General features: G+C 45.0%; 1 protein-coding gene across 1 annotated transcript in view; it reads left to right on the top strand.

The window, feature by feature from the left end:
• STXBP2 (syntaxin binding protein 2) overlaps nt 1-21,267 on the top strand; it is a 326,348-nt gene extending 305,081 nt beyond the window's left edge. The window contains exons 17-19 of the mRNA XM_078682512.1: nt 7,900-7,985; nt 15,447-15,604; nt 18,614-21,267. Of these exons, the coding sequence (XP_078538638.1) occupies nt 7,900-7,985; nt 15,447-15,604; nt 18,614-18,696 (327 nt within the window). The 3' untranslated portion in view covers nt 18,697-21,267. The remainder of the gene's footprint in view (nt 1-7,899; nt 7,986-15,446; nt 15,605-18,613) is intronic.
• Nucleotides 21,268-27,288: the final 6,021 nt, after the last annotated feature.

The raw sequence follows: 27,288 nt of genomic DNA, 5'->3' as shown, positions 1-27,288 counted from the left end.
GTGAAAGAGAATTGGACTGAACATGCTTGAAAGGGAGAGACAGTATCAGATCTGTACAGGGGAGACAAAGAGGAAAGGAGGCATTACACAACATAGGCGCAACAGCAGCTTTAATATCAGCTTTGACTCTTTCATCATTATAAAATGGCATACTGTAATTTGATCTTTCTATGCATTGAATACAAGGAGAAGTTGAGAACCCTCAATTGCTCTTAGTTCCAATACTTATCAGTTGCCATTTATTCTCCACTAGCAGCCCGTCCCCACGTTGTCCGGGTATACCCACGCCCACAACGGAGTCCTGTGAACGCTTGTTTTGCAGGATTTCCGCACACCCTTTTTGCCGAATGCCCGTTGAATGCCGTGCAGATTTCTGTATGGCCACGCCCCCACATGCCTACGACGGAGCCCTGTAAACGCTTGTTTTACCTGATTTCCGCCCCCAGCACAGCGCACACGGCTACAAGGAAGTACTAACACGTAGCGTTGCCAACGCCCCCACATGCCCACAACGGATCCCTGCAAACGCTTGTTTTACCTGATTTCCACCCCCAGCTTTTACCTGATTTCCGCCCCCAGCACAACGCACACGGCCACAAGGAAGTACTAACACGTAGCGTTGGCCATTCCCCCACATACCCACAACGGATCCCTACAAACGCTTGTTTTACCTGATTTCCGCCCCCAGCACAATGCACACGGCCACAAGGAAGTAGCGAATGTCGCGCCCATCGCTGTATGGCCATGCCCCCACCACAACGCACACGCCCCGAGCAGAACGCCCAAGCCCACAAGGGACTACTTTGCCCCTAAGGTTCTTTTACCCTTCGAATGTATATGGTGGCCAGCTGTATAGCCTATGTCCATCTGCTACAACTGTCCTTTCCAATGCTGTATTGGGTGTTGTGATTGGTGCTGTGGTTCCTGAGATTACCCGCCACAAAGGTTTGGGCTCTCTCTTTATTATATTAGTATAGATTGAAGGCAGTGTAGTGAAACAGATGAACAAAAAGATTAAATGGTTTTTTTAAGTTCGAAAATAAGTGTATTGAGGTAAAGGAATACGTTAATGCAAGAGATATGATAACAATAGAGATAAAAGAGTTACATACTAAATATCATATAGATTAAATGTTTTTTTTGCGCAAGATGAACACCTTTTTCTTTGCCTGCTTGCTAAAGTCCATGTACACAGATGCATACACCCACCCTCACACAAACATGTGGTGAGATATGCCGTTTATTTCCATTTTTAGTTTTCGCCTAGCGAAGGCTGCGCTTGTGCAGCTCTCGCTGGGAGAAAACTGATGTTTCAGAGAGTGGGGCTTGAACCCGCCCCTCTTCTCCATTGGCTGGCTTCCTAAACGGAGGCCAGCCATTGGAGGAGAGGGGCGTCACTCCGTTCAAGCCCCGTCTTTTTGGGATTGAGGGGTGTGTTTTTACTTGGAGAAAAGGTGTGGCCCGCGGGCCAGAGCTGCGTAACAACCATATAAGGCGCCTTTACCGACGCTCTAAACTCAGTCTCTTTACTTCGCCCGTGGCTATCCTGAAAACCTGCTTGGGGACTGTCTCACCCGCTGTGCCTCGCACAGCTCATAGAAGCAGGGGCTGGCCCAGGCAGCGCTCTGCAGGCGCAGTCCGTCTTCTGTTTTCGGACACCTTTTCTACTCGATCTGTTTACCTGTAGTAAATCGTATTGGTCCTTCTTCCTCTCGATGATGGTTCTGTGTTTTTCAGCCATGAGCCTCGAGTCCCTGCCTTGCACAGATCCACCCACGTGAGCCAGCGAAGCACAGCAGCGTCCCTTTCACAATCGCCGTGGTATCCCCGGGTGGGATGTGGGTGACACGTGTTATGGAACTCACTTCGAATTTGCGGTATACCCGCTAAGTGCCCCCCAGGTCATTTGTGAAACCATCAACCAGTCCAGCTTTTAGGCCAACATCAATGCTGAGATATTTATTAGAGCGCCACTAGAAAACTGCATATTCCAGAAGGCAACGGGTCCTTAGCTAAAAACCCAGGACTTTCTGAAGGCGTCACTCATGTCATGGGGGGCACACCGGCCACCGGAGTGGTGTGCAGTGCATCACTCAACGTTCCCCGGTGTGCTCCTCGCCGCAGGGTCGCAAGAGGTGTCACTTTCTGGTTTGTTGTGAGGTCCGGGTCCACAGCCCCCCTCACTCCGTCACGCGCAGCTCCCCGCCCACTGACAGCCAAGATGGCGGCGGAAGAGTGCAAGAGCCGCGCAAGCACTGACAGCTCCTGAGGTGAGGAGGGGGTCCCGGAGTGAGGGTCAGGGGCCGGAGGATGTGGAGCTCCCTGGGCCGGCACCGGGTGGTACAGGACACAGCATTACTACCCCCTCCTGCCCGCGAGCAGGGGTGGATGACTGGGGCCGGTCTAACGGTTCCGATCTCCTGACAGGAAGAAGAACATGCACTCCGGGAAGCTATGGTTTGGGTGGACGAGAGTGACTGGGGGCCGAGAGTGTCTACCGCCCCCAAAAATATAGGTGCTACAGGTGGTGCGTGCTCAGAGGGTGCCGGCGCCCCCATACAGCGTGACACAGAGAAGCCAGCGAGGAGTAAGTCAGACTAGAGTGCCAAGCGTCTAGGGTGTAGGTAAGAGAAGAGGGTGAGCGCAGGGATGTAAGTAATGGGGTACTAGCAGGATTTAGAGGTAGCGAGAGGCAGCATGAGGAAGGCAGCAGGAATGAGAAACGTGTAAAAAAGCAACAGGGACCTGGGTGAGAAACTACCCAAGGACTGAGTGATTGCATGGGAATGAAACAAGCAGGGATAGGATGAGGTAGTGACAGGTGAGAAAGCAGAGAAAGTAAGGGATCAGAATAAGATAAACAAGGAAGAGAAACGAGGCAAAGCAGTAAGAGCGACAAACATCTCCTAGGAAGTACTCGCTTTTCTGAACCCCCACTCCCCTGTTCCTCGTTCTGCTCGCTTTTCTGCCCCACCCCCCTGTTGCCTCGTTGTGCTTGCTTTTCTGCCCCCCCACTCCCTGTTCCTCGTTGTTCTCGCTTTTCTGCCCCCCGCCCCCCCACCCCCTGTTGCCTCGTTGTGCTCGTTTTTCTGCCCCCTCCCCCCCAGGTTCCTCGTTGTGTGTGTGGGCCCGCCGTGCAACACCCATTGGGCTCACGGGGATTCAGCCCCCCCCTGTCGTGTGTGTCAGCCCGGGCTCAGGCAGCCTAAACTGAATTTTTACAAAATTACTTTTCTGCCTAGGTTGTCAAACATTGGTGTTTAAAATGCATGTTGAATATGAAATCAAAGTGGGAAGTCGTTTTGATGCATTGTTTTAGCCCTTTCTTAAGCAGAGGTGGAAAATTAGAGTTTCTAATCTCACCTAGATGTATTGGACAAAAAAGTCTAGTAAGCCTACAGAATAAAATAGCTCTTGACTTTTATTTCATTGTAATGGTACACTACCCCAATATGTAGTGTGCCCTATTTTTTTTTTATATATATCAGCACCCTTATGTGGTGACAAGGCATACTTTAGGAGGTGGGTTATGAATATATAATAGGCTTTTTTATACATGGCTAAGGCAGTTTTTCCTGTCATATGGCACATCCGTGCATTTCAACAATGGTGCTCCTGTCAAATATTTTTGTTGCATGCAAGTAGTTTAAATATATACTGCATCCCACGTATGACATTGATCTTTCCATGCCATTGGTGCACGCTAGACATCATTTACAATGAACTCACACGGAAGTTAAATATGCCAATAGGGAGTTCCAGTGTACTGCATATATTTTAGAGGGGAAATACTGACACTTAACTACTCTTTAGCAGTAGTAATGATCACAGAGTCCTAAAGCTAGCAAACGTTAGGAAATCTGGGGTGACCATGCAGAAAATGCAAATTTGCTTCTGATAGAAACACCCAATGCTTACTCTTTTAAATGATTTTAATGGAGGCCATTTAAGAGTTTTCTTTTTCAGTAAATGCTTCAGACAAATCAATCTTGCTACCTTTGCAGTTGTATGGCAGTGTGGTATGCTTTATCTTGATTCACAGCCACAGACTCCGGGTGTAAACATTGGCATTGTGATTGGACTACCAGTGCTGATCCAGGTTTGCTTAGGAGCTCTGTTGGCCTGATCAGTAATAGTAGTTGGACCCACTGGGTTGCATTTGTGCTTAGTAGCGCTACCTTGAGTATTGCATAGCTCCCCCTTGTTGCTACAGTCTGATGTCGGGGTTCTGTCCGATGTCTGGTCACAGCTCTGGTCACCAGCAGGCATCAGCTTCTCAGGCGTCCACTTTCTGAGTCTTGATTAGACAAGTACTCGCATCTCTTTATACACTGTTTTACTCTTCTGGTGCCTCTTCAAGCCCTGCCTCAGAATTTCTGGTCATTGATCACTCCAGTGCTTAATTTGAGCCGGTGGTTTCTGGTGCTCGGCACCAGCACTTAGTTGTCAGCACCGGCGCTTGTGACAGCCTGCCACAAGGTGGCGCAGTCTAGCTAATTTAGAGATGACCGCAGCAACAGTAAATTATTAATGCTATATTTGTTAGAAATTACTTTTACCTGCCGTCCACGCCATTCTTATAGCTGAAGGGACCTGAAACAGTCCGAATTGTCACACTTGTAGGAGTGTGACGGTTAGTAGTTGTGTTTTTATTATCATTGACAGCACTGGCAGGGGCAATCAGTTGTACAAGCTGCAGTGGCCTCCTGACGAGAGGCCTGGCACTTATTTTTGTACAAATTAAGCACTGGGCCACTCTCAGCATGCACCCTCACAACACTGTGGCAGCAGATCTCAAATAGTTGGCAATTATATATTGCACAGCACTGTCCAGTGGTTTGTGGAAAAAGAAGATGCACCACTGTTGTGCTGCAGATATCTACTCTTACCCCCACTGGGACACATACACCAATTACCCTGTCTCTATCCCAACCATACCTTCAGCCAGTCCCAACTTTTCTAGTTTGAGTCACTTATCATGAGAATCTCAACTTAGGTATGACTCGACCAAACTGTTGATTTTTGTTAACACTAGTGATGTTGCCTCCTATGACAAACCCTCCCCATGGCTCTATTCATCCTTACTTGATATTCTGTACTCTGCCTTCCCTCTTACTGGTCAATTAACAACTTAAATACTAGCATAATGCAATTATCAGAGCTAGGGTTACACAAATAGAAGACTATAAACTGAGATCACATATTTTGTCATAAGTGATTCAAACTGTGTTGTTGAATACTGTCAGAAAGGCCTTGGAGCCTGTGCTTCAAGAAATAGACTTTAAATCCTTAAATGGATTATTGTGTCCTGGTAGCAGGAAGGCTGCTGTTGAAAGTTGTGGCCATGCCGTGTACATATTCCAAGGCAGACATTTGAGGCAATGCTGGTGGCGCGTACAGCGTCTACAGATTGCTTAATCCAATCACCCCAACCCTCCCCCTTGTGTTGCAGCCACTGCAGTTGCCATCCACGTGGACAGGCTTTTAAAGCTTCCCTTGCTGCAGAGAGGCATTGAGATTAGAACTTGAAAAGTCAACAGAAGGGATTAGGCTAAAAGCCCCTATTATGTATTATTAAACTCTATCGTATCCCAGAAATCCTGTCGAATAGCACAAAAAAGAACAGCACAGTCCAAGTCAAAAGAATGTGCAAGACAGTTGGAAAAAAAAAAGAGGTTCGAAAATAAATCTGTGCCATCAATACAAGAGATGCTGCTGAGATGATCAAATCCATGTTTTCCTGCTGATCATTCATGATATGAACAAACACAATCTCATGTAAGATCTCTGTAGAATGGAGCTCACAGGAGCCGAAGCAATGTGTCCAAGGTAAGCTTTATTATCGATAGGGACTGCGCAGCAGCCAGCAACAGCGAGGCACAAGACACAGCTGAAATCCAATTCAAAACCACAATTCTAAGTTCTGTTGTGGAATGCTCACACGTGAGAACCCACGTGAGGTGAGCGTTCCACAACAGAGAAAGACGAAAGGAGAGACCACTACAATCTCCTAGATGTCGCGCCCATTTTGCAGTTGCCACGTTTAGTAGAGGTGAAGGCTTGTGTTTTACAGACTCATGACTTTGTCTCATATTGATCATTCTCATTCTTTGAAGTGTTGTTGGGACTAGAGCCACCCGAATGCCACAGCAGCTTTTCAATGGAGCAGTATTTGGTAGATCAAGGATCCCTCACCTCTGTGTGCAGTTGGCTGCAAAAGTACTGAGTAGTGGTCCATTATTGGGATCTTGGTGTCTCAGTAAGGGAAGTAGATGCTCCTAGAAGTCTTTCTATGCAACCGCTCCCTCCACACCTCCTTGTTTTCACCAGATTTGCATATTGTATTTATTACCTCATAAGCCAGGCCTTCACCTTCCTTGTGTCTTACTTTTTAAGGGTCTGCCCCTCACACAAAACTTCACTCGAGGAATCTCATCATGTTTCCCCTTATGTATCTTATTCATTATTGCTTAAGATCTCTCCTAAATCAGCTATGGTCAGTTGATCCGATCTTTAAAAAAAAAAAACAATTCAATAAGAGTTGAATGATGGTTTCAAAAAATTATTTTTTTTGTCATCACATTGCTAGTATGTCTCATGCATAATGTACACAAGAAACCCATAATTCTTTCAGTTCTGCATCTGTTGTCTCGCCAGGCTCGCATATACATACAGAAATCTCTGCTGCCCTTGCACGTACCTGAGGCATCTTTGGGCTACATTATCCCATACAAGAACTATACAATCTCTTCTCTGGACCTCTTTGCTTATTTGTTACAGCCTCTTGTTTTTGCAGCATCCCCCACCAAAAATGCATAACCTTTCTATGTGCTCTCTTTCTAAAAAGTCTTACGTGTCACTTGCACCTAAATCTTTTATCCCCAAACCCAACTTTTCTGCATCTCCCCTGAAGAAATACCCAGTAAGCTCGCTCCCCACATACTCTTTATCAAACTGATTTGTCCGTTCCAGTAGGGGAGGGGCACAGTACCTGTACTAGCATTGTCCCCTTGGGGCACAACAAGCATGCGCCCTGGGGAATTGTGGTATTGCAGAAGGGCTCAAAGATACTTGCGTGGCCCCTTCTGTAATGCTGAGAGCACTGATGCACATGTGACACCAGCGCCATCTTCAAAGGGCCTTCCCTTATTTGCAGTAGGGTGTGGCCCCATGCAAGTGCGGGAGTCACTTTGTCTCTGGGCCTGCATCCTATTACGTAAACAGGTGCAGAGACAAACAGGCCTTTCGGAGCCGCACTGAAAGTGCACCTCAGAGTTGACACTTTGTCAGTGCAGCCCCTGGGGGTAGCCTTCTGGAGGGGTAAAAGGGATTCCCATGGGCACCCCCCCCCCCCCCAGTTTTCATCCTGCAGGCGGGTGCAGCCACTCACTGCACCTGCCTGCCAGCCATCTCTGTCCCCTCTTAAAAGGCTACCATCTACACTAACATGGAGCGGGTTGTAAGCAGCCGCTCCATCTTTAAGTGAATGCGCTGCCCCCCAGGACATGATGGTAGGGCGCACTACCCAGGTCTGTTCCAGGTGACCTTCTGAATGGTGCACTCTGGCATATTGCGTCCTATGTACAGTACAGTCCCTAGTCGCTTCAATCGTCCTCTGAGCACCATCCCAATACACAAAGAAACTTTCTGTCTCTTTTGTCTTTCTTTCAACCCTCTTCCTCTATTCTATACAGTCAGCGCTGAGAGCATACTCCCCAATGTGTATTTCGGTTTCTAAAGAAACACCCACTTATTAAGCTGATACTTTTAGACAGAAATGCAAGGTGGTGGGTGGGGATATTCCATGTCTGAATCCATCCTGAAACAAAACTGCATCTTACTTGTACTGAAATGTTTCTTATAACTGATTTTTAGTAACGATTTGCATAATTCACTCAGGATATTATTGAAGACAAGCTGGACAAGAAACAGTGGCCCTATGTGTCTGAACCGGCACCCATGAGTAGCTCCCAGACAGTGGTGAGGTAAGAGTCTGCTGGAGTTGGATAAAGAATGGTTTCCATTTGAATAAGCTGGTTTGTAGCAATACATATGTCACATGGAAGAGGGTCAAGAAACCTTTTGTCAGTGCATTGATGGCTCAATTTTATTTTACATATTCTTTTGCAATCATGGTGCCTGTTGCTAGCTACAACTTCCATATATATTAAGTTGCACTCATTTGGCAATGTGTTCTCAGCCGGTGAATGTGCTTGGATGTCTGAGTTTGTAACTGAGCTGCAAAAGGTTCTTGTCAAAGCTTGTGGCTGAGTAGCAAAAGGTTGATGTTAGAGCTTTTAGCAGAGTGGCAGAAGGTTGATTTCGGAGCTTGTACACCTTGGCAAAACGTTGAAGTAAAAGCTTTCAGCAGAGTGACAAAAGCTTGATGTCAGCATTGTACTAGAGAGTCAACTGATTGATATCAATGTTTGTAGCAGACTAGCAAAAGGCAAATAACAGTGGTCATCTGTGGCATTTAGCAAACAAGTCTCTCCTGAATGGCAAGGGTCACTCATACTTCAATTCATAAAAGTGGCAAACACGAGATCAACTAACCAAATCCAGGTAGTGGATTTGCTCACTAACGGGGGCGGCTCCTCCGTAACGGCGAAGGAGCGTCGCCCCACTTGTCTGAGTCGGTCACAGAAAAATAAACTGATAATGAAACAATATCATTTTCTTTTTCTGCGGCTGGGTCTGACATGCGTGCGGGGGTGTGGGACGGGCCGGGTCATGACAGGCAGGTGGTGGGCACTTGGAAGTGTGCATATATGTTTGGCCAGCCATCCTAGACCGGCCAAACATACATGCACACATCTATTTCTCCCAACCGAGCTGTGTTCTCAGCCGTGTTGGAGAAAAACCGCAGGCTACACAGCAGTGTCTGAGCGGCAGAGCATTCCACTCAGAAGGAGAGAAGCGCCAGGATTGTCTGAGCAACCTCTGCCTTCTCAGAGACTGCTGGGAGAGCTCTGAGGTGGCCATCGGTGTCGAAGTCTGTGGGGAAAGATACATTTTTAAAAAATAATTTCCGCTCCTGTCCTTTTCCCCCCCACCTTTGTGTTGTGGCGGTCGCCACTGCTCACAAAACTTGCCCATAGCGTCTGAGACCTGAAGATAATATGAAACAGTGTGTTCGAGGCATGTGAGCTGTAGATCACATGCTTTGCATACTCCTGCTATCTAGTGTTAGGTCCAGTTGTTTGCAAGTTGTTTTTCTTCCAAGAAGTCTTTCCAGTCACGAGGTAGGTGACTTCTCCTTTCGGTGATAGTGCGCATGGCCATCGACTCCATTGTTAGAGTGTTTTTCTCCATCTTCAAGTTCGGACGGGTATTTCTGCGCTCCGCTTCGATATCGATCCTCTGGTTCCCCTCGGTGCATGTTCTGTCTACCTCTACAGTATTGTTTTTGAACGCATTTTTCTCTTTCCGCTGTTTGATTCGAACTTCAAGAAACTTCAACTTTTCAACTGGAAGATCTCCAAGTGGCCTTCCGACCCATCTACGTCCGTTCGGCTCCTCGTCGATGGAACGGACTCCATTTAAATTCTGCCCCCTTTGTCACTCAAAATATCCACGTATGGACTCTCATCCGGTGTGTAATTTGTGCTTGCCCCCCGAGCACAAAGAACAAGACTGTGATGCTTGCCGCTCCTTCACGTCAAAGAAAACTCTGTGAGCGTCAGACTCGATGTCGAGAGATGCAGCGGTTGAATGTCACACTAGACCTCTTCTGCGAAGACTCCGAACAAGAAGTATCAGCGATAGAGGAGGAGATGCCTTCAGCTGCGTTTGACTCCGGATCAGACTTACAGATCGACCTCAAGGACGGTGATGTGCCGCAGGTTCAAGGGGATGTAGGTTCATTGTCGCTCAGACGACAATGAACCTACTTCACCAGTTAGGTTTTACAATAAATGCACAAGAGTCTCACCTGTGTCTGGCACAAGTGCAATCTTATCTGGGAGCTTCTCTCAACACTCTCAAAGATCTAGCCACTCCCAATGTAGCCAGAATTCACAATATTCAGGCCACACTATTACAATTCCAACCCAACCAATCATTACCAGCCAGAGTCTTCATGCAACTGCTGGGAATGATGGCATCCTGCATTGCAGTTGTGCTTCATGCAAGGCTTCATCTGCGTAATCTGCAAGAATGTCTAGTGCGTCAGTGGAATTTGTCACAGGGTCTAATAAACGATCTAGTATTGGTAGACAGCCGCACTCATCGCTCTCTGCAGTGGTGGAACCCTCAAAACTTAGCAAAAGGGCGGCCTTTCATAAACCAGATTCCACAGACTATACTGACAACAGACGCACCGTTAACCCCTTCCAAGCTCATGACGAGCTGAGCTGAAGTACACTGCTTGTGTGCTCATGACGAGCTGAGCTTGTCATGAACAATGGGAATCAAGGATCTGCAGCATAGAGGATGAATTGCTGTAGCATTCATGTGGTTAACAGGTTGGGGTGTGCCCATCTTCAACATTGCACAGTCCAGGGAATGTGTTCAGACGATCATAAACGCCTCCACATCAACTACCTGGAACTTCTAGCAGTGTTCCTAGCACTCAAAGCTTTTCTCACCAACTTGTAGGCAAGACTGTCCTAGTTCGCACTGACAACATATCAGCAATGTACTACCTACAGAAACAGGGGGAGTTGGGTGGGGGGGAGACTCACTCTCTCCAACTGTCGCGCCTGGCACAAAGCATTTGGAATTGGGCAATTCACCACACAATTTATCTCCTAGCAGAACACCTTCCAGGAGTAGACAATCAGATTGCAGACCTGCTCAGCAGACACAGGCAGCAAGTGCACAAGTGGGAACTTCACCCCCTAGTTGTTCTTCCCAACTTTAAAAAATTGGGTTTTCCACAGATAGATCTGTTCACCACTGTACACAACGCAAAATGCCCAAGCTTCGGATCCAGGTTTCCACACCCAGCATTTAATGGCAAATGCTCTATGGATGAATTGTTATGCGGTATTTGCTTACGCTTTTCTGCTTCTCCCACTAACTCCATTACTGGTTCGGAAGCCTAGACAAATCTCCTTCACACTGATCTTAGTAGCCCCCACATGGGCTTGTCAACCTTGGTACAACACCCTGTTGGAACTCTCAGTGGTTGCACACCAAACGCTACATCTTACACCCTGTCTCCTCAATCAGACCCATGGAGAAATCAGACATCCAAATCCCAGAGAACTCAACCTAGCGATTTGGCTCCTGAAGTCATAGAGTTTGGCTAGTGTTTTCCAATAACTCTCCACGGCATTAGTTTGCGTGTACACCCTACTGGTTTACAGTTACTGGGATAGTTATACACCATATCCTGACCTGTTCTGCTCTTTGTTGTGTTTCATATTTACAATTATCACCAGACTGTATGAATATCTTAAAGGAGGCTAAAACTAGGGCATGTTTGTAGCAAAGTGGAAACGGTTTGTTATGCAATGTAACAATAACAATATAAATCCCCTTGATGGTTCAGTGCAAAACATCTTCTGTTATCTCTTACACCTACAGCAATCCGGATTAGCCTACACATCCATTCGATTGCATTTAGCAGGAGTAGCTGCATGCTTACAAAACAGACAACACTTATCTCTATTCAGAGTACCAGTGATGAAAGACTTTATGGAAGGACTAAAAAGAGTAATTACCGCCAAGAGCCCCACCTGCACCAGTATGGAACTTGAACATAGTCCTTACAAGGCTAATGGGTCTACCTTTTGAACCAATGCACAAGTGTCAGCTACAATTTCTTTCATGGAAGGTTGCTTTTCTTATTGCAATCACTTCCTTATGGAGAGTTGGTGAACTCCAGGCACTAACTATACAAGAGCCTTTCTGTCCACTTCACACAGACAAAGTGGTTCTTTGAACCAATCCAAATTTCTTCCTAAGTGGTTTCTGCTTTTCACATCAATCAATCAATCAGTTGAGTTACCCGTGCTCTTTCCTCTACCTGATTCTGTAGCAAAACAAGCTCTACACCCACTAGATGTTAGAAGAGCTCTACTATATTATGTTGAAAGAACAAAAGATTTTCGTACGACAAAACAGTTCTTTGTTGCTTTTCCGCCACCACACAAAGGCAATCCCATATCTAAATCAGACATTGCAAGATGGATCGGGAAATGTATCCAAACATGTTATGTGAAAGTGAAAAGAACCTTGTCAATACCCCCTAGAGTGCATTTCACCTGCAAAATAGGGGCTACTATGGCCTTCTTAGGCCTAGCTGACATCTGTAAGGCAGCAACATGGTCTACACCCCACACATTCACCAAACACTGTTGTGTATATGTGTTAGCAAGGCAACAAGCTAATGTAGGCCTGGCAGTACTTAAAATATTTTTTCAAACTACTGCAACAGCTACAGGTTGGCCACCACTTTGGAAGTTTACTGCTGTATAGTCCATGCAAAGCATGTGATCTACAGCTCATATGCCTCGAACGGATAGTGCTGCTTTACCCAGTAAGCATTTGTTCTTGTCAAGTATAGCTGTAGATTCACATGCACCCACCCGCCTCCCCGGGTACCTATACCTGTTGCAGTTTTCTTACTTTACATACATAGGCATGGACATCTCTATTCTACCCTTACTAACTCAATTCTCACCCTCTTTGGGAAAACAAACTAACAATGGAGTTGATGCCCATGCTCACTATCACCAAAAGGAGAAGTCGCCTACCTCGTGACTGGAAAGACTTCTTCGAAGAAAAACAACTTGCAAACATCCCGACCCAACATTAGATGGCAGGAGTATGCAAAGCATGTTAATTTACTGCTCTACATGCCAAGAACAGATGCTTACTGGGTAAGTAACATTATCCTCCTTCACATCATGTTAAACTGAGGAGTATTTTACACCAATTTAAGACTTGTGAAGTAGCATGAAACCTAAATTAGTTCAAGAATGGATCCTCAATAATAAAAAAATTGCAAAATACCCTATGATATGCATATCAAAAATGTATTTACAGCACAAAGGTGGGATTACTCAGTGAGACGATGCAGTGATCCAAGTGAACAGTGATGGGTGGAAAAAACTTTCAAAACATTGTGTCTGGTAAAGTTCTCTATTAATCTGTAAGTGTGAAAGGTTTATCTCTTTACCTACTTACAGATTTCTAAAGAATTGTATCCATATCTATTTTTGTACGGTAACTGCTTCTTCAAAACGGATTACTTTTAACACATTGTTTTTACTGTTTACAATCACACACTATTACTATACTATGCTCACTAGTATATTCAAATCCTGTGCATTTGTGACACTTTAATTATTCAAGACCAAGGGACAGTTAAGGTATGAAGTTACTTCCTGAATGTTGAAATCCTCTTCAGTTTAAACGAATCATGAAGGATTGTTCACATACTCGAGTTTCCTTTTGAAATGCCGGGTTCCCTTATATGTTTGTGAGAGCTGAAGTTGACCTGCCTGGAAACCAAATGCAACCTTGGCAAAAATGTTCAAACCAGCATCTTTCTAGGCAAAAATGTTCAAACCAGCATCTTTCTACAAGCGAATGAGGCCACTAGAATGAGGCAACAAGGGAACGGTTGGGTTGTGGCAGCCCATGCTGCCCTGAAAATAGGCTGCTGGCCTGCAACCATACCAAAGCAAAGCCAGCGTTGCCCACAGGCCAACATCTGGCAAATTGCGCCTAGGGCCATGATGTTGGCACATGATGCATGAGGCCCAAAGCTGGTACATGGTGGCTTTCACACACACAGTTGTCCAAATCGTGACTGTAGTCCTAATATGGTACCTAAAACTGGCACATGGCTAACATGGCCCGTAGCTGATCCCTGACAAGTGAGAATCAAATCTGTCCAGTGGTGCTCAGAACCTTTGACTGGGCATGTATGACTTGGTTTTGAAAGTAGCATGTGCTGACTGGACCCCCCGAATCATGTATGCATTAACCAGTTTATGGATGTTAGTTCACCTGATTTGATGTTTTCCAAAAGATACACAGCACGATTTAGCTAAAGTAAGAGCTACATGGTGGACTTCTCAAATTGGCTATGTGTGGAGGGAACAGTATTAAAAGGATGTCAATGTAAACTTGTGAATTTATAATTAGCGAAGGGTGTTTGCCTTTTTGAAACTGGTTTTCGATTTAGTACATCTCAGGCTAACCCCTCACCACTAGCATCTGAAGGAGACAAACTGGGATACAGACGCATTAAAAATCAAGCCACAGGAGAAGAAATCCTGTGTACTGAGGACTGGGTGCAAACTTTAGATTCTCACAAGTGTACGGAATTGGGCTATGTAACATGTTTGAAACAAAAATAAAAGGGATTTAAAACTGGAAAAAAGCTTTGGTGAAACCAGTAGTATTCAGTTGGATGTGCTAGCACATGGCATGTTAGCACTTTAGAGAGAGACATATGGGTGGGTAACCAGCAGGAGGGGGGCAAAGAGGTCGTATAAAGCTGTAAAGCAGTCCATGGAAATCAATTCTGAGTTGAGGTGGAAGAGGACACTTAAACAGCCAATAGCTTTAAGTGAGAGATAAATACTTTAGTGGGCTGAAGCAATATGTGATTGGCAAAGTCTCTACCCAGTGGCTTAAAGAGGCTTGTCAAAGTAAGCTAGTGTTTGAAATGGGCAATGCTAAGGCCCACTCTGTGTATATTGTTAGCAGTAGCCTGATAGCTGCTCTGTTAAAACGCATAAGTAAAATAAATGGATAAAATAAAAACAAAATAGTGGTTCATATTTATTAGTCCATATTGTACTAATTCTTAAATCTAGTTTGAGTCTCCACCTCCAGGAAATGGATTGAATGTATTGATGGTATGTTGAGCAGACAGATCATGGGGAATCTGTGAGCGGCTGAATTGCGTGACTACTGGTGTATGGTGCTATGCATGTCAGTGTTCTCAAATGACCAAGAGCCTGCTAACATAGTAATAATGTATTTGTCACTGTATGAAACTCTAATAAAAATCTGTACATATCTCTAATGCTACATTTTTTGCTGAAGATACTTTCGATTCCAGGAACTGTGTGAAAATGTGCAAACCTGTGAAAAGAAGCACAACTCCTGCATATGTAAATCTTGGGCACCATTAGAGATGTACTAAAAATAAACCCCATTCCATATCATTTATGGTGGCACCAAAACTAAACTTGTAAAACGTATAGTGTTATTTGTCATACTTGTGTGAAAGTGCTCCTCAAATGGGCACATTATTCTCTATTGTTCTAATCAACCTGCTCCATGAAAAGTATTTTGATAACTCTAATCTACAATAACTAGTCCTAGAAAACAGCCCATGTCAACAGTGAGATGCCTTTAGGCTGGGAAAGGGGTGGGGGAAATTCCTTCTGCTGTTTGAAGAACTGTTCATTATATCTTGACCTTTTGGCTGTGCTAGAATTGAACCAATTAATGTTCCTTACCACACTTTCTTCTAGTGCTCGCTTTGGCCACTGGCACAAGAACAAGTCGGCGACTGAGTACCGCATGGGGCCTCGTTTGATCATCTACGTTCTGGGTGGAATGTCCTTGTCCGAGATGAGATGTGCATACGAGTTGACCAAGGCTACGGACGGCAAATGGGAGGTGCTAATAGGTGCGTGATGTAACCTGTCAGTTTTATGTCACTCCTGGAGTACACCGTTCCTATAGATCAGCCTTAAATTCTGTGTACAACAAATACAGTGATGGTTTGCTGGTTTGTATATATGATAACCCAAACAAATGTGGGTTCAATATCAAGCTTGTTCTATCTCATAGGAATGGTGGAGCGGGAAGGGGGAGTAGAAGTGCGAAGGCATGGATGAGGCATCGCAGGGGAGGGCAGATTAAGTCACTTAAGGGGGTGTCTATGGAGAGCTGGATAACGCAGCGTGTGGGGACAAGCTGGGTAATACAAGACAGACTAAGAAGTGTAGAGTAAGACATCGTGGGGGTGGTAAGAAAGGGTAAAACTGCATTAATGGCTAAGTGGGGTGGAAACTGGGTGAGGCACTGTGGGAGAGGGTTAAGTTCCACATTGCCTGGGTGAGATGGACTACAGTGGGAAGGATAAGTTCCTGGAGGGAAGAATACGTTGGAGGAAAATGTCATACAGAGAGCTGGGTGAGACCATACAAGAAACATTTAAGAATAGCACTATATGGCAGAGCCTTGTCCTGTGCCTCTGCTAGAGACCTCGATCTGTGTCTGTTAAACATATGTAAGTCAAGGGCCCCCAGCTCCACCCCACGCAGAACTAGAGCTCAGACACATATTGTAGGTAGTAGTCCAACTTTCGGATGGTTCTGAGTAACCTGTGGAAATATTGCTGGTAGAGTATTTCAAGAAGTGTCCCCTGCCTGTGTCTTATAGAATACCCTGCCCAAGGCCCCATGCACCAGCTTTTTAAATAGCAAATGCAGAACGGTAAAAAGTAGTAGCACCACAGCTGGCATGTGTAATGCAGAGGGGTCTCGGTGTCGCCCACCACACGCCTTCCTGTTGAGAAGCAGCATTAGTCATTGTAGTTAAGCCGAAACTCACACTTAAAGGTTTGTAGATTCTAATTCACAAGCAGCTTAGCTGTAAGCACAGATCATGTTAAGCGCTGCTGTGAAGGCGACGACAGGGAAGTGGGAGGGATCAACTTTGCCCAGAGACAGTGTAATAGAGCAAAAAAAATCTGCACTAAAATATATATATAAATGTTGTTAGGCCCTTGATTTTTCTCCTGCAAAAACCGCAAGCCACTTTTATGTAATCAAAAGCATGTCTGCCTGTTGCATTTTCATATCACTCAGGTTTGTGTTTTGCGAGTCCCGTCGAGACTCTTTTTTCCAATTAGTTGTTTTCAATTTGTTACAATAGGGTTAGAGCAGAGAATGTGTCCTCTTATAATACATTTCTGCTGTAACTTAAAAGAAATTGCTTGTTTGAATGTCCGTTGTTGTATATTGTACTGTCAGCGCCTGGATTTCAGTCCGTACTTAGCTGCTTGAGCACATGTAGTTGCTAGTTGCTGACTCACTCTTTAGTTGATACCTTTATAGAACTGTGGTTCTGTGCAACATAATGATAGTAGATGAATGGCTCCTCAAAACGGGGACAGGGTTTTCTATAGTGATGCTTCAGCACAAATGAAGTGGCATGGGCATAATTTCAGTGTTGCAAGACCAGCAGCCAAATGATACCGGTGTTCCTTGTTCTCCACAAGGTTTACATGGCGAGATGAGATGTACATTTCTTTTAAATGCTGCCACGTTGAACTGCTGTGGCATATGTGCTGCTGTTCAAGGTGCCCTCTTCGTTCTGGGGCGGCGGTTGATAACATGATCAGTGCAGTTGAGTAGCACGTTGACAGTAAGTGCATTATCACACAGCAGAGTATGTAGCTGCCAGTGCTGGCATTCTGATGTTCTAGCTGCTCTGAGACCCTGCCATATTCCTGACGCATTAGCTTAAGCACACACTTAGAGCTGGCGATCCTCTTTTGGAAGCAGCTTAGGTGTAAGCACTGATCGCTTTAAGCGCCAGTGGGAGGGGTTCATGTTTTCTGGCTGAGTTAGCATAACCTTCTCCTGCCATAGATTTAACTGTGTATTTCTACTATCTGATGATTAAATAAACATGCACTGTATTACCAATAATTCAAGAAATTATCGGTCGTGTCCCAATTTCTTTCCGTTCCTTTGTAGCGCATGGCCCTCACTTTCACTAATGTAGCAAGATAGGATTAAAATTTCACTTTATTTGCGGTGGTCGCTTCTGAAGTAAGAAACGAGTTGAAGTGCATATTGGAGGCAAGAACCCTACACTTCCCTCACCATCTCCACCTTTCACCTGTTTTAGGTCATCACGGTCTACTTCATTCCCTCAGCCTCCTATCCACTCAGAATTCTGGGGAGAAGCTCCTTGGTCCATCCCTGATTTCCCCTGTTCCACTACCTCACATGCAGTACTCTCTCGCTCCGTAAACAACTTTGCTTCTGTTCTTTTTGGTGCAAAATAACACATCATACATGCTTTATGAAATGTATGTGTCTCCTTTCATTCTAATCAGGCAGTTTGTGAGTGGACACGGTTACAGAAACAGTGTTAGACTGGGAAGACGCTATTGATGAATCACACAAACAGATTTTGGGCGAAGTCCGTCATCTTAGCCTAACTTCTCACTTAATTATTTGTTAAAGGCCAGTCTGTAATATTTGCTCTAAAAGGATTATAGTCCACTATATTTGTACTAGGCAAGTATTTTTTGTAACTGTTAAACCCGCCAAATCTTTTCCAAAATATCTATTTTAGATATATATTTTTTCAGTGATTTCTAGGGTTTCCATTTTTCCAATTTCTTGCCAGGATTTGAAAGGTGGCTTTTACGTTTTTGTTGTTCTTCTAGTCTTTTGTTAATTTCTCCAAAATTGGGTTTTGTGCTAAATTGGTAAAATGCATTATTCTTCTGCCTTTATTTTTGTCTTTTAATTACCACATATGGCCTGTATCTTCTCTCATTTTGTAGAGATGGGAGCTATGTATTTTTATTGGATTGGATTTTAAATTGAAAATTGAAACTAAAAGAGACCGTGGCCGCCTTCTCATCATGTTATGTTTCCTCTCCCTGTTCAAGGTTCAAGTCACATTTTGACCCCCACAAGATTCCTGGATGACCTGAAGACCTTGGACAAGCCACCGGTTGCCACTTCCCAGTGAAGCCCAATTTCTATAACTTTTTAAGCTTCATAGGAAGACCTCGAATGAGCTGCAGCTGCCCTGCTACCTGCCTGCGGGCTTACGATGGCTTTTATTTTCCTCCCCTGATGTGAGAGGAGAATGTCAATCTGGGTCCCACATGATGTAAATGTCCAGTAAAAGACTGTTCAAACACGGAATGCTGTTGTACTTCTGTGGAGCAGCAGTTAAGAGGCATCCTGGTCAATAACAATGGACGTCATGCACTGTGTTGAAAGGGGTGATGAGTCGGCCATAGAATCATAAAGACCATCATGTGCTTATCCTACTTCCCATACGTTCTCAGATTCCTTGGGGTTGGTCTCTTAAGGTTGCTGCCATCCACATGTGGCTGGACCTTTGAGTTGCGTCAAACATGAGAAGCACTGATGTATGGTTAGATCTTCTTAAACCTATTTTTATTTCTCAGTAAAAATTTATTTAGATCCTTACTGTTGCAGGAAGCCCTGGGTTGAGGAGTTTGACCAGCTCTGGATAATGCCAAGTGAGTGAAGGCCAGTAGGACACAGCAGGCTTGTTTTATGGATGTAGGCATGGCCATGTCAAACCAGCCACTACTCAACGTAAAGCTTTTTGTTTTGGGATGTTTTTTGTTTATCACCCTTTTCATCCATCGGAAAGGAGAGCGGCTTGGGATGGTCCTGATATCTTATCACAATTCCTGACACATGAAAAAGCCCCCCCTACCAACAGAAAAGGTAAAAGAATCACATGTGTAAATGGCTCCCACCCTTAACTGAGTTGTATGTGATGAGCAGTCTTTCCCAGGTAGTGCTGAATTGGCAACCGCAAGACAAGGCTATCAAATATTAAATATCTGGCGTAGATACAGCTACTGTTGGATACTGAGCAGTGTGGACTTTCCCACTGTCTGTATCACCATATACTGTCTGTTCAGTGTTTGCAGCGACTGCAGTCTTTCCAGAGTAGTAGAAGCTGCTCTGCGTGTCACCCCTGCAAACAAGTAACTGTTGGGAAATGACCTGTCTTAGAACTTTTATCATCCTACGCAAGTGTGAACCCACAAAGTGTGCCCAGTATATATGATTCCCTAAAATGAATTACGGTTTTTGGGCTCATCTTCATTGTTCCAGTGCAGAATTATTTCTGCCAAAGCTATGCCGCAGGTTGCAGTGCATCAATGCAGCACATCCTGGTGTTTGTGAGATAATGAGATGAGGTTTCCACCCTGGGAATATTTGAAATTTATATTTTAAGTAATGGGTATACTGTAATTCAGTGTCTCTCTAGATATCTCTCCTTGATTTTCAGATCTTGTTCTGTTCAAATGAAGCTTTTTATGTCATCTGTATGTGTCACTCCAGTTAAAACACAGAAGGTGTGAAAAGGAAGACCACAGTTCTCTAATGACATAACCCAAGATCTGCATTGCCCCTGTGCATTTTCTTCTGCCCCTACAACTTGAAAACAAAAAGCTGGATATGAAGTCTCTGGCTCTCTTTTCAGAAATGGGCTGAATACTGCTAGTGAAGGAGTGGATCCAAGCAGAGGTTTTCACAAATTTCCTACAATCACCTGGGGCCAGGGAATGTATAAGACCACACAACGATGACCTATCAGCCTTTCACACTGCATGTTACTTGGGTACTGGGCGATTAGACCATTACTGTCCATCACGAGGGGATCCTGGGGGGAAGAGTTGGCACCTGTTTTTCCTAGGAATGTTAAGTCCTACAGTGTAATTGGTAAAGCTATAAAGGAGGCACCACTGGTAGCTAGACTGGTATCATCTTCTTGTTTTCAATCAATATTGAGCAACATGGTCAGAACTCATTTTACATTTTCTCTGCTTACTCTGGGGCACCCAAACCGACAAGGCTTAAACGATTAGAGGATTGAGGTTTTCTTTGTTGGAGAAGATTTTTTTTCTTCTAAGAAATTGTTTTCTACACTCAGGGTTTTCACAGATGCTTCTCTGCATCCAGTCCTTTCCTATCGTGAGTCTCTGTTTAATTCTTTGCACTTTTTTGTAACAGGTTGCTGGCATTTTCTGCGCCCCATGGTTGTTTTAAAGTGAAATTTGTGTATTGGGGCACTCTTACAGCAAAGCACAGGATTGTTTAAAAACCCCAGTATGTGTTTTGACATCAGTACATGTAGTTTTTCTCTTGTGAGTGCCTCGGTTTTCTCATCTAAAATTTCTGATCTAGGAAGGTGACCCTACAAGATCTTTGGGAAGAAAAGGTTAAGTGTGGAGAATTTTGTTATACAGGTTCAAAATTATTTTTACACTTTTTTGTATGATGAGATTTGTGTTTTAGTGCACATAAATGTGGGGGCCTGCATGTGCAGGCTCATTGTACCTCTGTCCCAGGTTAGAGTTTGTGAAGGCTTATGATGCCCCCAAGATCCTAATCAGACCCAAGAGAAGTGACTTTTACAAAAACCTTCTTTTTTATCATTGATCATTTACCTCAATTTTCTTTGTTCCACCGATTTCATTTTTTATTACATTTTTGGATGTTTTATTTCCGCTTGGTATGACTATTAAAACACCACTGCTCCTGTAAACTGCATCTGATATAATGATTCAAATACTGAAAACAAATGAAGTACACCACACCTCTGCATTCTAGAACAGTATAAATGGTAATCATTGCGTGCTTGTAAGTTATGCGGGCAGCCTAGTGCATGCCTTAAAGGCACACCCTCAACTTTTCTGGGTTTTACAGTTTCCTTTAGTGTCTGTGCTCTTGTACAGGAAACTTGACCTATTCTCTGTAGTATAAGTTTGTTGAAACTGAGCACTTTACACCAGTCATTCGGCGCCAAGGTTACTGTGCGAGTGCCATGTCCCTTATTTACACCACACGCTCTGCTTTTCATGGACATTTTCTGCCTCCATTGCAAGGCATTATTTATTCATTTTAGACTACTAATCCTGGTTAACAAATGGTCTGCAATAGTCTTTTGGTTATAAAGGCAATCCGTTTCTGAGTACGAGAAATCTTCTGGGCCAATAAATTGGTAAAGCAGTTGTTTCCCACATCTCCGTTTTCCACTTTTCTGGCTCGCAGTCTAGATCAGTAGAAATCCGGAACGGTGCTTCTGAATGTTAGTCTGTGAAGTGTAAAAGTGAACTCTCCGTCCATTGGACATAGTTAAATGACACAAATTGCTGTCACAGCCAAGACCCTCTCTGGAAGATTAGAGCAATGCCAAAGAATCAATCGGCTTAAAGATTGAAATTGCTTTCCGATCCAAAGCAAGTAACATTTACAAGTCGAGCAGGTAGAAAGATCTCCCTTTGCACCACTTGTGAATAGGTGGAGTTCTTTATGGGTCAGTCTGTGGAGTTCAATGCTCTAGAAAGGCTCTGAAGAGCGATAAACGCTTGGGGTTGGTGATATTGTAATGAGGTGGTGGGTGCAGGAGGGGAAGAGGGATATAACCATGCCTTTTTCCCAAATGCCCTTTCTAGGAGATGAGTCAAGCCATCATTTGCAATTTTGGAACCTGTCTCAACATATGTTTTTCTTGTTCAGTAAGAGACTTTTCAAACCACACTTTCCTGGACATAACTCTACCAAATAGTTATGCTGGGAAATTGATACTAGGTTGAATGCATTGCAATCTGTGTCATATTTGCAAACAAGAATTTGGTGTTCGTGCCTAAGCCGATAAAGAAATACACAGACATTATTCCAGGAATATTGAAAGGTCTGAGGTGAGTTGCATTTTTTTGGGCTTTATGGCATGTATGTGCACTCTCCATTCAAATGTTATATATATATATATATATATATATATATTACAAAGCAGTAAATAAATATTATATAATCATGTTGAAAATAAAGCCTGTGTCTCTGTTTCTTCACTAATGTTAATCCTTTGAAAGTTTGCTCACCTATGGTGCATCATCAGTGGGTTATAGACTGCAGTATCACTGATAGTGACAGAAGTATTGCTTTCACTAAAAAAACAGGGATGGCTCTGGCAGTTATATCTGATAGAGACTTCTAGCTGCAGATTCCTTCGCTTAGAATTATCTCCAGACCGGATCCGGAAAATTTTCTTTAGCAGTACCCCTGCACGCTGGTAGTTGGCATCGTTTGGCTCCACATGGTGTTGTCGGCATTGTCTGTGCCATAATTGACATGCTCAGTTCCTATATAGGCGCCACCCCAGCGTGCTGACATCAGTTCTTTTCTTTCCGCACAATCAGCGTAAATCCAGAGAGAGCGACCCAGTGAGTCACAGTTTGTGCTTTTTCGATGTGTTGTCAGTGAGTTCTTCTCCTGGTGTGGCAGGGATGTCCACTGGGAATGCCGGCTTCAAGGCCTGTGGCGCCTGTCATTGACAGATGTTGGCGATAGACCTGTATCTTGTATGCCTGTGGTACCTTGAACGCGACCACGACACAAAGACTTGCACCTGTTTTTGCGCCATGCACCCCAAGGCCTTGAGGGAGCGGTCCCAAAAGTTCCTTGCAGCCCGACATGAGACACTGCGATGGTCTCGATCCTGGTTGAGGGGAAGGTCCTGGCTTCGGTCGCGGAGTCTGAAATCTTTGTCGCACTCGAAGTCATCGGGCCACTCAGGTAAGTCCCATTGCAAGAAGAAGAGTAGGAAGTTGAAGAGGTCTTCGGCTTCTCGGCCAATGAGACAAGGGAGAGCAGCCATTCGAGAGCCTGGCTCCATGGTTGGGCGAGCACCTGGGTCAGCTCTGCTCTTCCCTGGGTTTCCTGGACCCTGAGCAACCCTTGCTCAACTCCGCGAGTTTTATGAGGCCATGCACCTCATATTTAAGTTGGCCATTCCCACTTGTGCATCTTCTGGCCCAGATGGTTCAGGAGGGGTCCCTACTGGTTCCACACCAGCAGCTCTGGCACCTTACATCCACAGATGGATCCGGACTGGCACTGGTCATACCAACTCCACCTTCCAGATGCCGGTCCTAAAGTTGACACTCCTGGCGGCACTGTGTCTACCCCCATTCAGATCCCCGACATGGAGCCGGAGGGACATTGTCCGATGCCGACTCTGGTACCAACTAGAGCCATGCCTTCCAGTCCAGAGCCTGAGCTCTATTCCTATGAGCTAGGACTCGGAGAGGGTTGGAAGGGGTCACTGGACCCTGAGGAATACCAGCCTTTAGATCTCAAAATGGACTGGTGTGAGGATTTGGCAGAAGCCAGTGGACTAGACACTTCTCCAAATACGGGCATGCTTTCTTCCCCTGGCGCGTCTGTATAGGAGGGAGCTTTCTTTGTAAGGGTGGTGAGAAGAGTGGCTGAGGTCCTGGTCTTACCCTGTCCTCATTGGCAGTCAAGACGAACATCTTGAGTGAGGTGCTTTAGCCGCGAGTATCCCCCTCAAAACTGCTTCTCCCATTTAATGAAGCCCTTACAGACGCACTACTTGAGAATTGGTCCAAGCCTCAGGGGCTCCTGTGAAGAAGACTATTGCCCATTGCCACCGCCTAGCCCCAGGGGACCCCAACTTCCTTACACAACACCCTACCCCAGAGAGCTTGAAGGTCCAAGCCTCCACCTTCCATCTAAATCCTGGCACATTCCCTACTGCACCACCGGAGAGAGATTCCAAGAGGCTGGATATCTTAGGGAAGTTGTTGTCACCAGCCTTGCACTGCAGTCTGTGAGCACCACTTGCCTTTTGGGCAAATACTCCCATGCTCTATGGGATTCCGGTTGCGCAGCTGCTGCCAATGTTTCCGAAGGAGGCCTGGGCCACACTCTCAAAGGCTGTGTCAATGGGAGAGATGCAGCTAACTAAATGTTCAGATGTGGGCTGGGTATCACCGACTATCTGGGTAGAGCGGTTTTATCTACAGTGGCCTTACAGCGCTACGCCTGGCTGAGAACAACTGGCTTTTCAGAGGATGACCCAGCCTTGCTTATTGACATGCCCTTTGATGGCTCCCATCTATTTGGAGACCAGATGAATTCAGCACTGGATCACTTTAAGGACATCGGGCCATGGACAGGTCCTTGAGCATTTTCATTGCCCCTGCCACCCCGAATCTACTTTTCGTGTCCATTGAAGGTGCTTCCAGCTGTGCCAATACCCGCCCAGCCACTGCGGCACACAAGCAAGGCCTCTGCATGGCCACTGCAGTGGTACCCACAGCCCCCATGGATCGGGCCAGTCCACTCTGCCTCCCCTTCAAACCCTTATAGTCTGCCCTCGTACCATCATGGTTATTCAGTGGGAGGCACGATACACCATCAACTGCCCCACAGGAGGTCATAACGTCAGACAAACTAGTTCTTAAAATTGTCCAACGGGGACACTCCCTCCCCTTTGTCACTACCCTTCCACCCATGCCACCTTCTTGCGACAGGCTGATGGAGGACCATCTCTCCATGCTCTGCCACGAAGTGATAGCTCTTTTGGCCAAGGGAGCGATTGAGAGGGTGCTAACACCAGAAGTAGGTTGTGGTTGCTATTTCGGCTACTTTCAGGTGCCGAAGGAGGACAGAGGCTCTTGTCCTACCCTAGACCTGCGTCCTCTCAATGTCTTCCTCTAGAAGGAGTTCAAAATAATAACGCTCGCTCAAGTCCTGTCTGCCCTGTACCTGGGAGACTGGATGGTAGCGTTGGGCTTGAGATTGGATGGAAGCGTTGGGCTTGAGAGTGGATGGCATTGTTGGACTTGCATTGCACATATTTCCACATTTCCATTCTCCCTACCCACAGGCATTATGAAAACAACAAGAGAGGGAGGGAATTTATCTGAGGAACACTCTTAATCCCCCAAGCAATATATTCAGAAACAACAGAAGAGTGTACTCCTTGATTTAGCATATTAATAGAGCACAAGTGAAGAATCCGAATAGGTTCTTTATAAAGCCCTCACTCACCAACCTGGTTGGTGGCGTGCTTCATCTTCGGGCCCCACCAAGAGACGCAGAGTGCCACTCTGGTGTGCTTCGACGCCAGAATTACTGCGGAGCTGTTCTTTTTATGTTCAGTCAAAGTGAAGGTGAGTTAAAAATGTCTAGATTGTGTAAAAAAATAAATTTTATTAATATCCAATCAGACATGTACAAAACCAATGTGTGGGATATGCTAGCTAGATAAATTGTCCAGCCCTATCCACTAGTGTTTGGTCAACATGTTGCTGCCCAAGTATAATCATTAATGGGGCTTTCTTCAGGACCGGTGAAAAGGTGAACCTTGGCGGAGTGGGCGCGCTAAGGCCCACCCTGACCATAGGTTTGAATGTGAACAATTGTTAAAACCAAGATCGTTTTAATCGGCCTCGTAATGAGAGGAGCCACGTTCACTAGGATCCCATGTATGAGAGAAACAGAGTTTATTCTAAAAAAAGATTGTAAATTAACATACATGGACAAACAAACGAAAAGAAGAAAAAAGCAACAATTAGGCGTTATATTCATAAGTTTGTTCATGGAACGTACGTACAGACACTGGTGCTCAATGTGATGCACTGAAACCGTAGCACTAGCCAGACGTGCTGCTGTGATGGAACAAGTGCACTTGAATGAAACGTAATGAGATAAAACTTTAGATACAAACAACAAAAGGGGGTGTTACGCCCCGTATGCCCAAACCGGCGTTTGCCTATAGCAATTAGCCTGGTGGACTATAGATTCTATATAAATCCAAAACAGTGTGGATGGGCACGGATGGTAACAATGTAAAACATATCTTACATTGGGTGTCTGTTTTTATGTATCTTTGGTAGTGTGCAAAAATATGGCACTACATTGCCTCCTGTCAGAAAATCTGCTTCATGTTTGGTGATATGTTAATTGATAATTATATAGCGCTAAATCACCGTCATTCTCTACTGCCTCACTCACGAGGGTTGAGATACGGGCTCTAAGCTCCGGTGTAGTGTCAGTGGTGAGTGGTTGATAATTCTTACTATCGCCCAAAATGCGCTGGCATTCATTCTCATAATCCACGGTGTTTAGAATCACTAGGCCCCACCATTATCGGCAGGTTTGATAGTTATCATGGCGTTTGTTTTTAGTTTGTTGAGTGCCTCAAATTCAGAGGCGTTCAGATTCTTGAATTGCCTTGGTTCTTCGAGAGTTTCTATTTCAAGATAGACCGCCTGCTCAAAGGCAGTGATTTCATCGGGTATTGCATGGGGAGGAGGTATGAAGGTAGATTTTAATCTTAAACCAGTATCACCTTTGCTGACATCAGATGCAGCTTCTTCTTTTCCTTCGAAAAAGGCTTTCAGTTTTAGCTTTCTGAAAAAGCTCGCCAACTCACAATGGAGTTGAAATTTGTTCAAACGAGCAGAAGGTACAAACCCTAGGCCTTTCTCAAGGACTTGTTTTTATGTCAGGTATAGGGTAACTTCGGAAAGTTTGAGAATCACACTCCCTGGGCACTCGTGCTCGCCTGTTGCGACTTGCTGCGTGTATTGTTGCCCACTTGGTCGTCCTGTTCCCACCGGACTTGGTCCTGTCCTCTCGCCCCTCTCTCTAAAAAAAAGGCGGACGATAAGTGTTCTGAAAGAAAGGCGGTTGCATAACCCAGGGTTCCATCCCATCATTGGGTGCTGGGGATGTTGGAATTGCATAGGATGCA

Source organism: Lissotriton helveticus, chromosome 1_1 (genome assembly GCF_964261635.1).
Source record: "Lissotriton helveticus chromosome 1_1, aLisHel1.1, whole genome shotgun sequence".
NCBI classification, from domain to species: domain Eukaryota; kingdom Metazoa; phylum Chordata; class Amphibia; order Caudata; family Salamandridae; genus Lissotriton; species Lissotriton helveticus.
The sequence above is the reverse complement of the archived record's forward strand: the minus strand, read 5'-3'. Positions and strand labels throughout refer to the sequence as shown.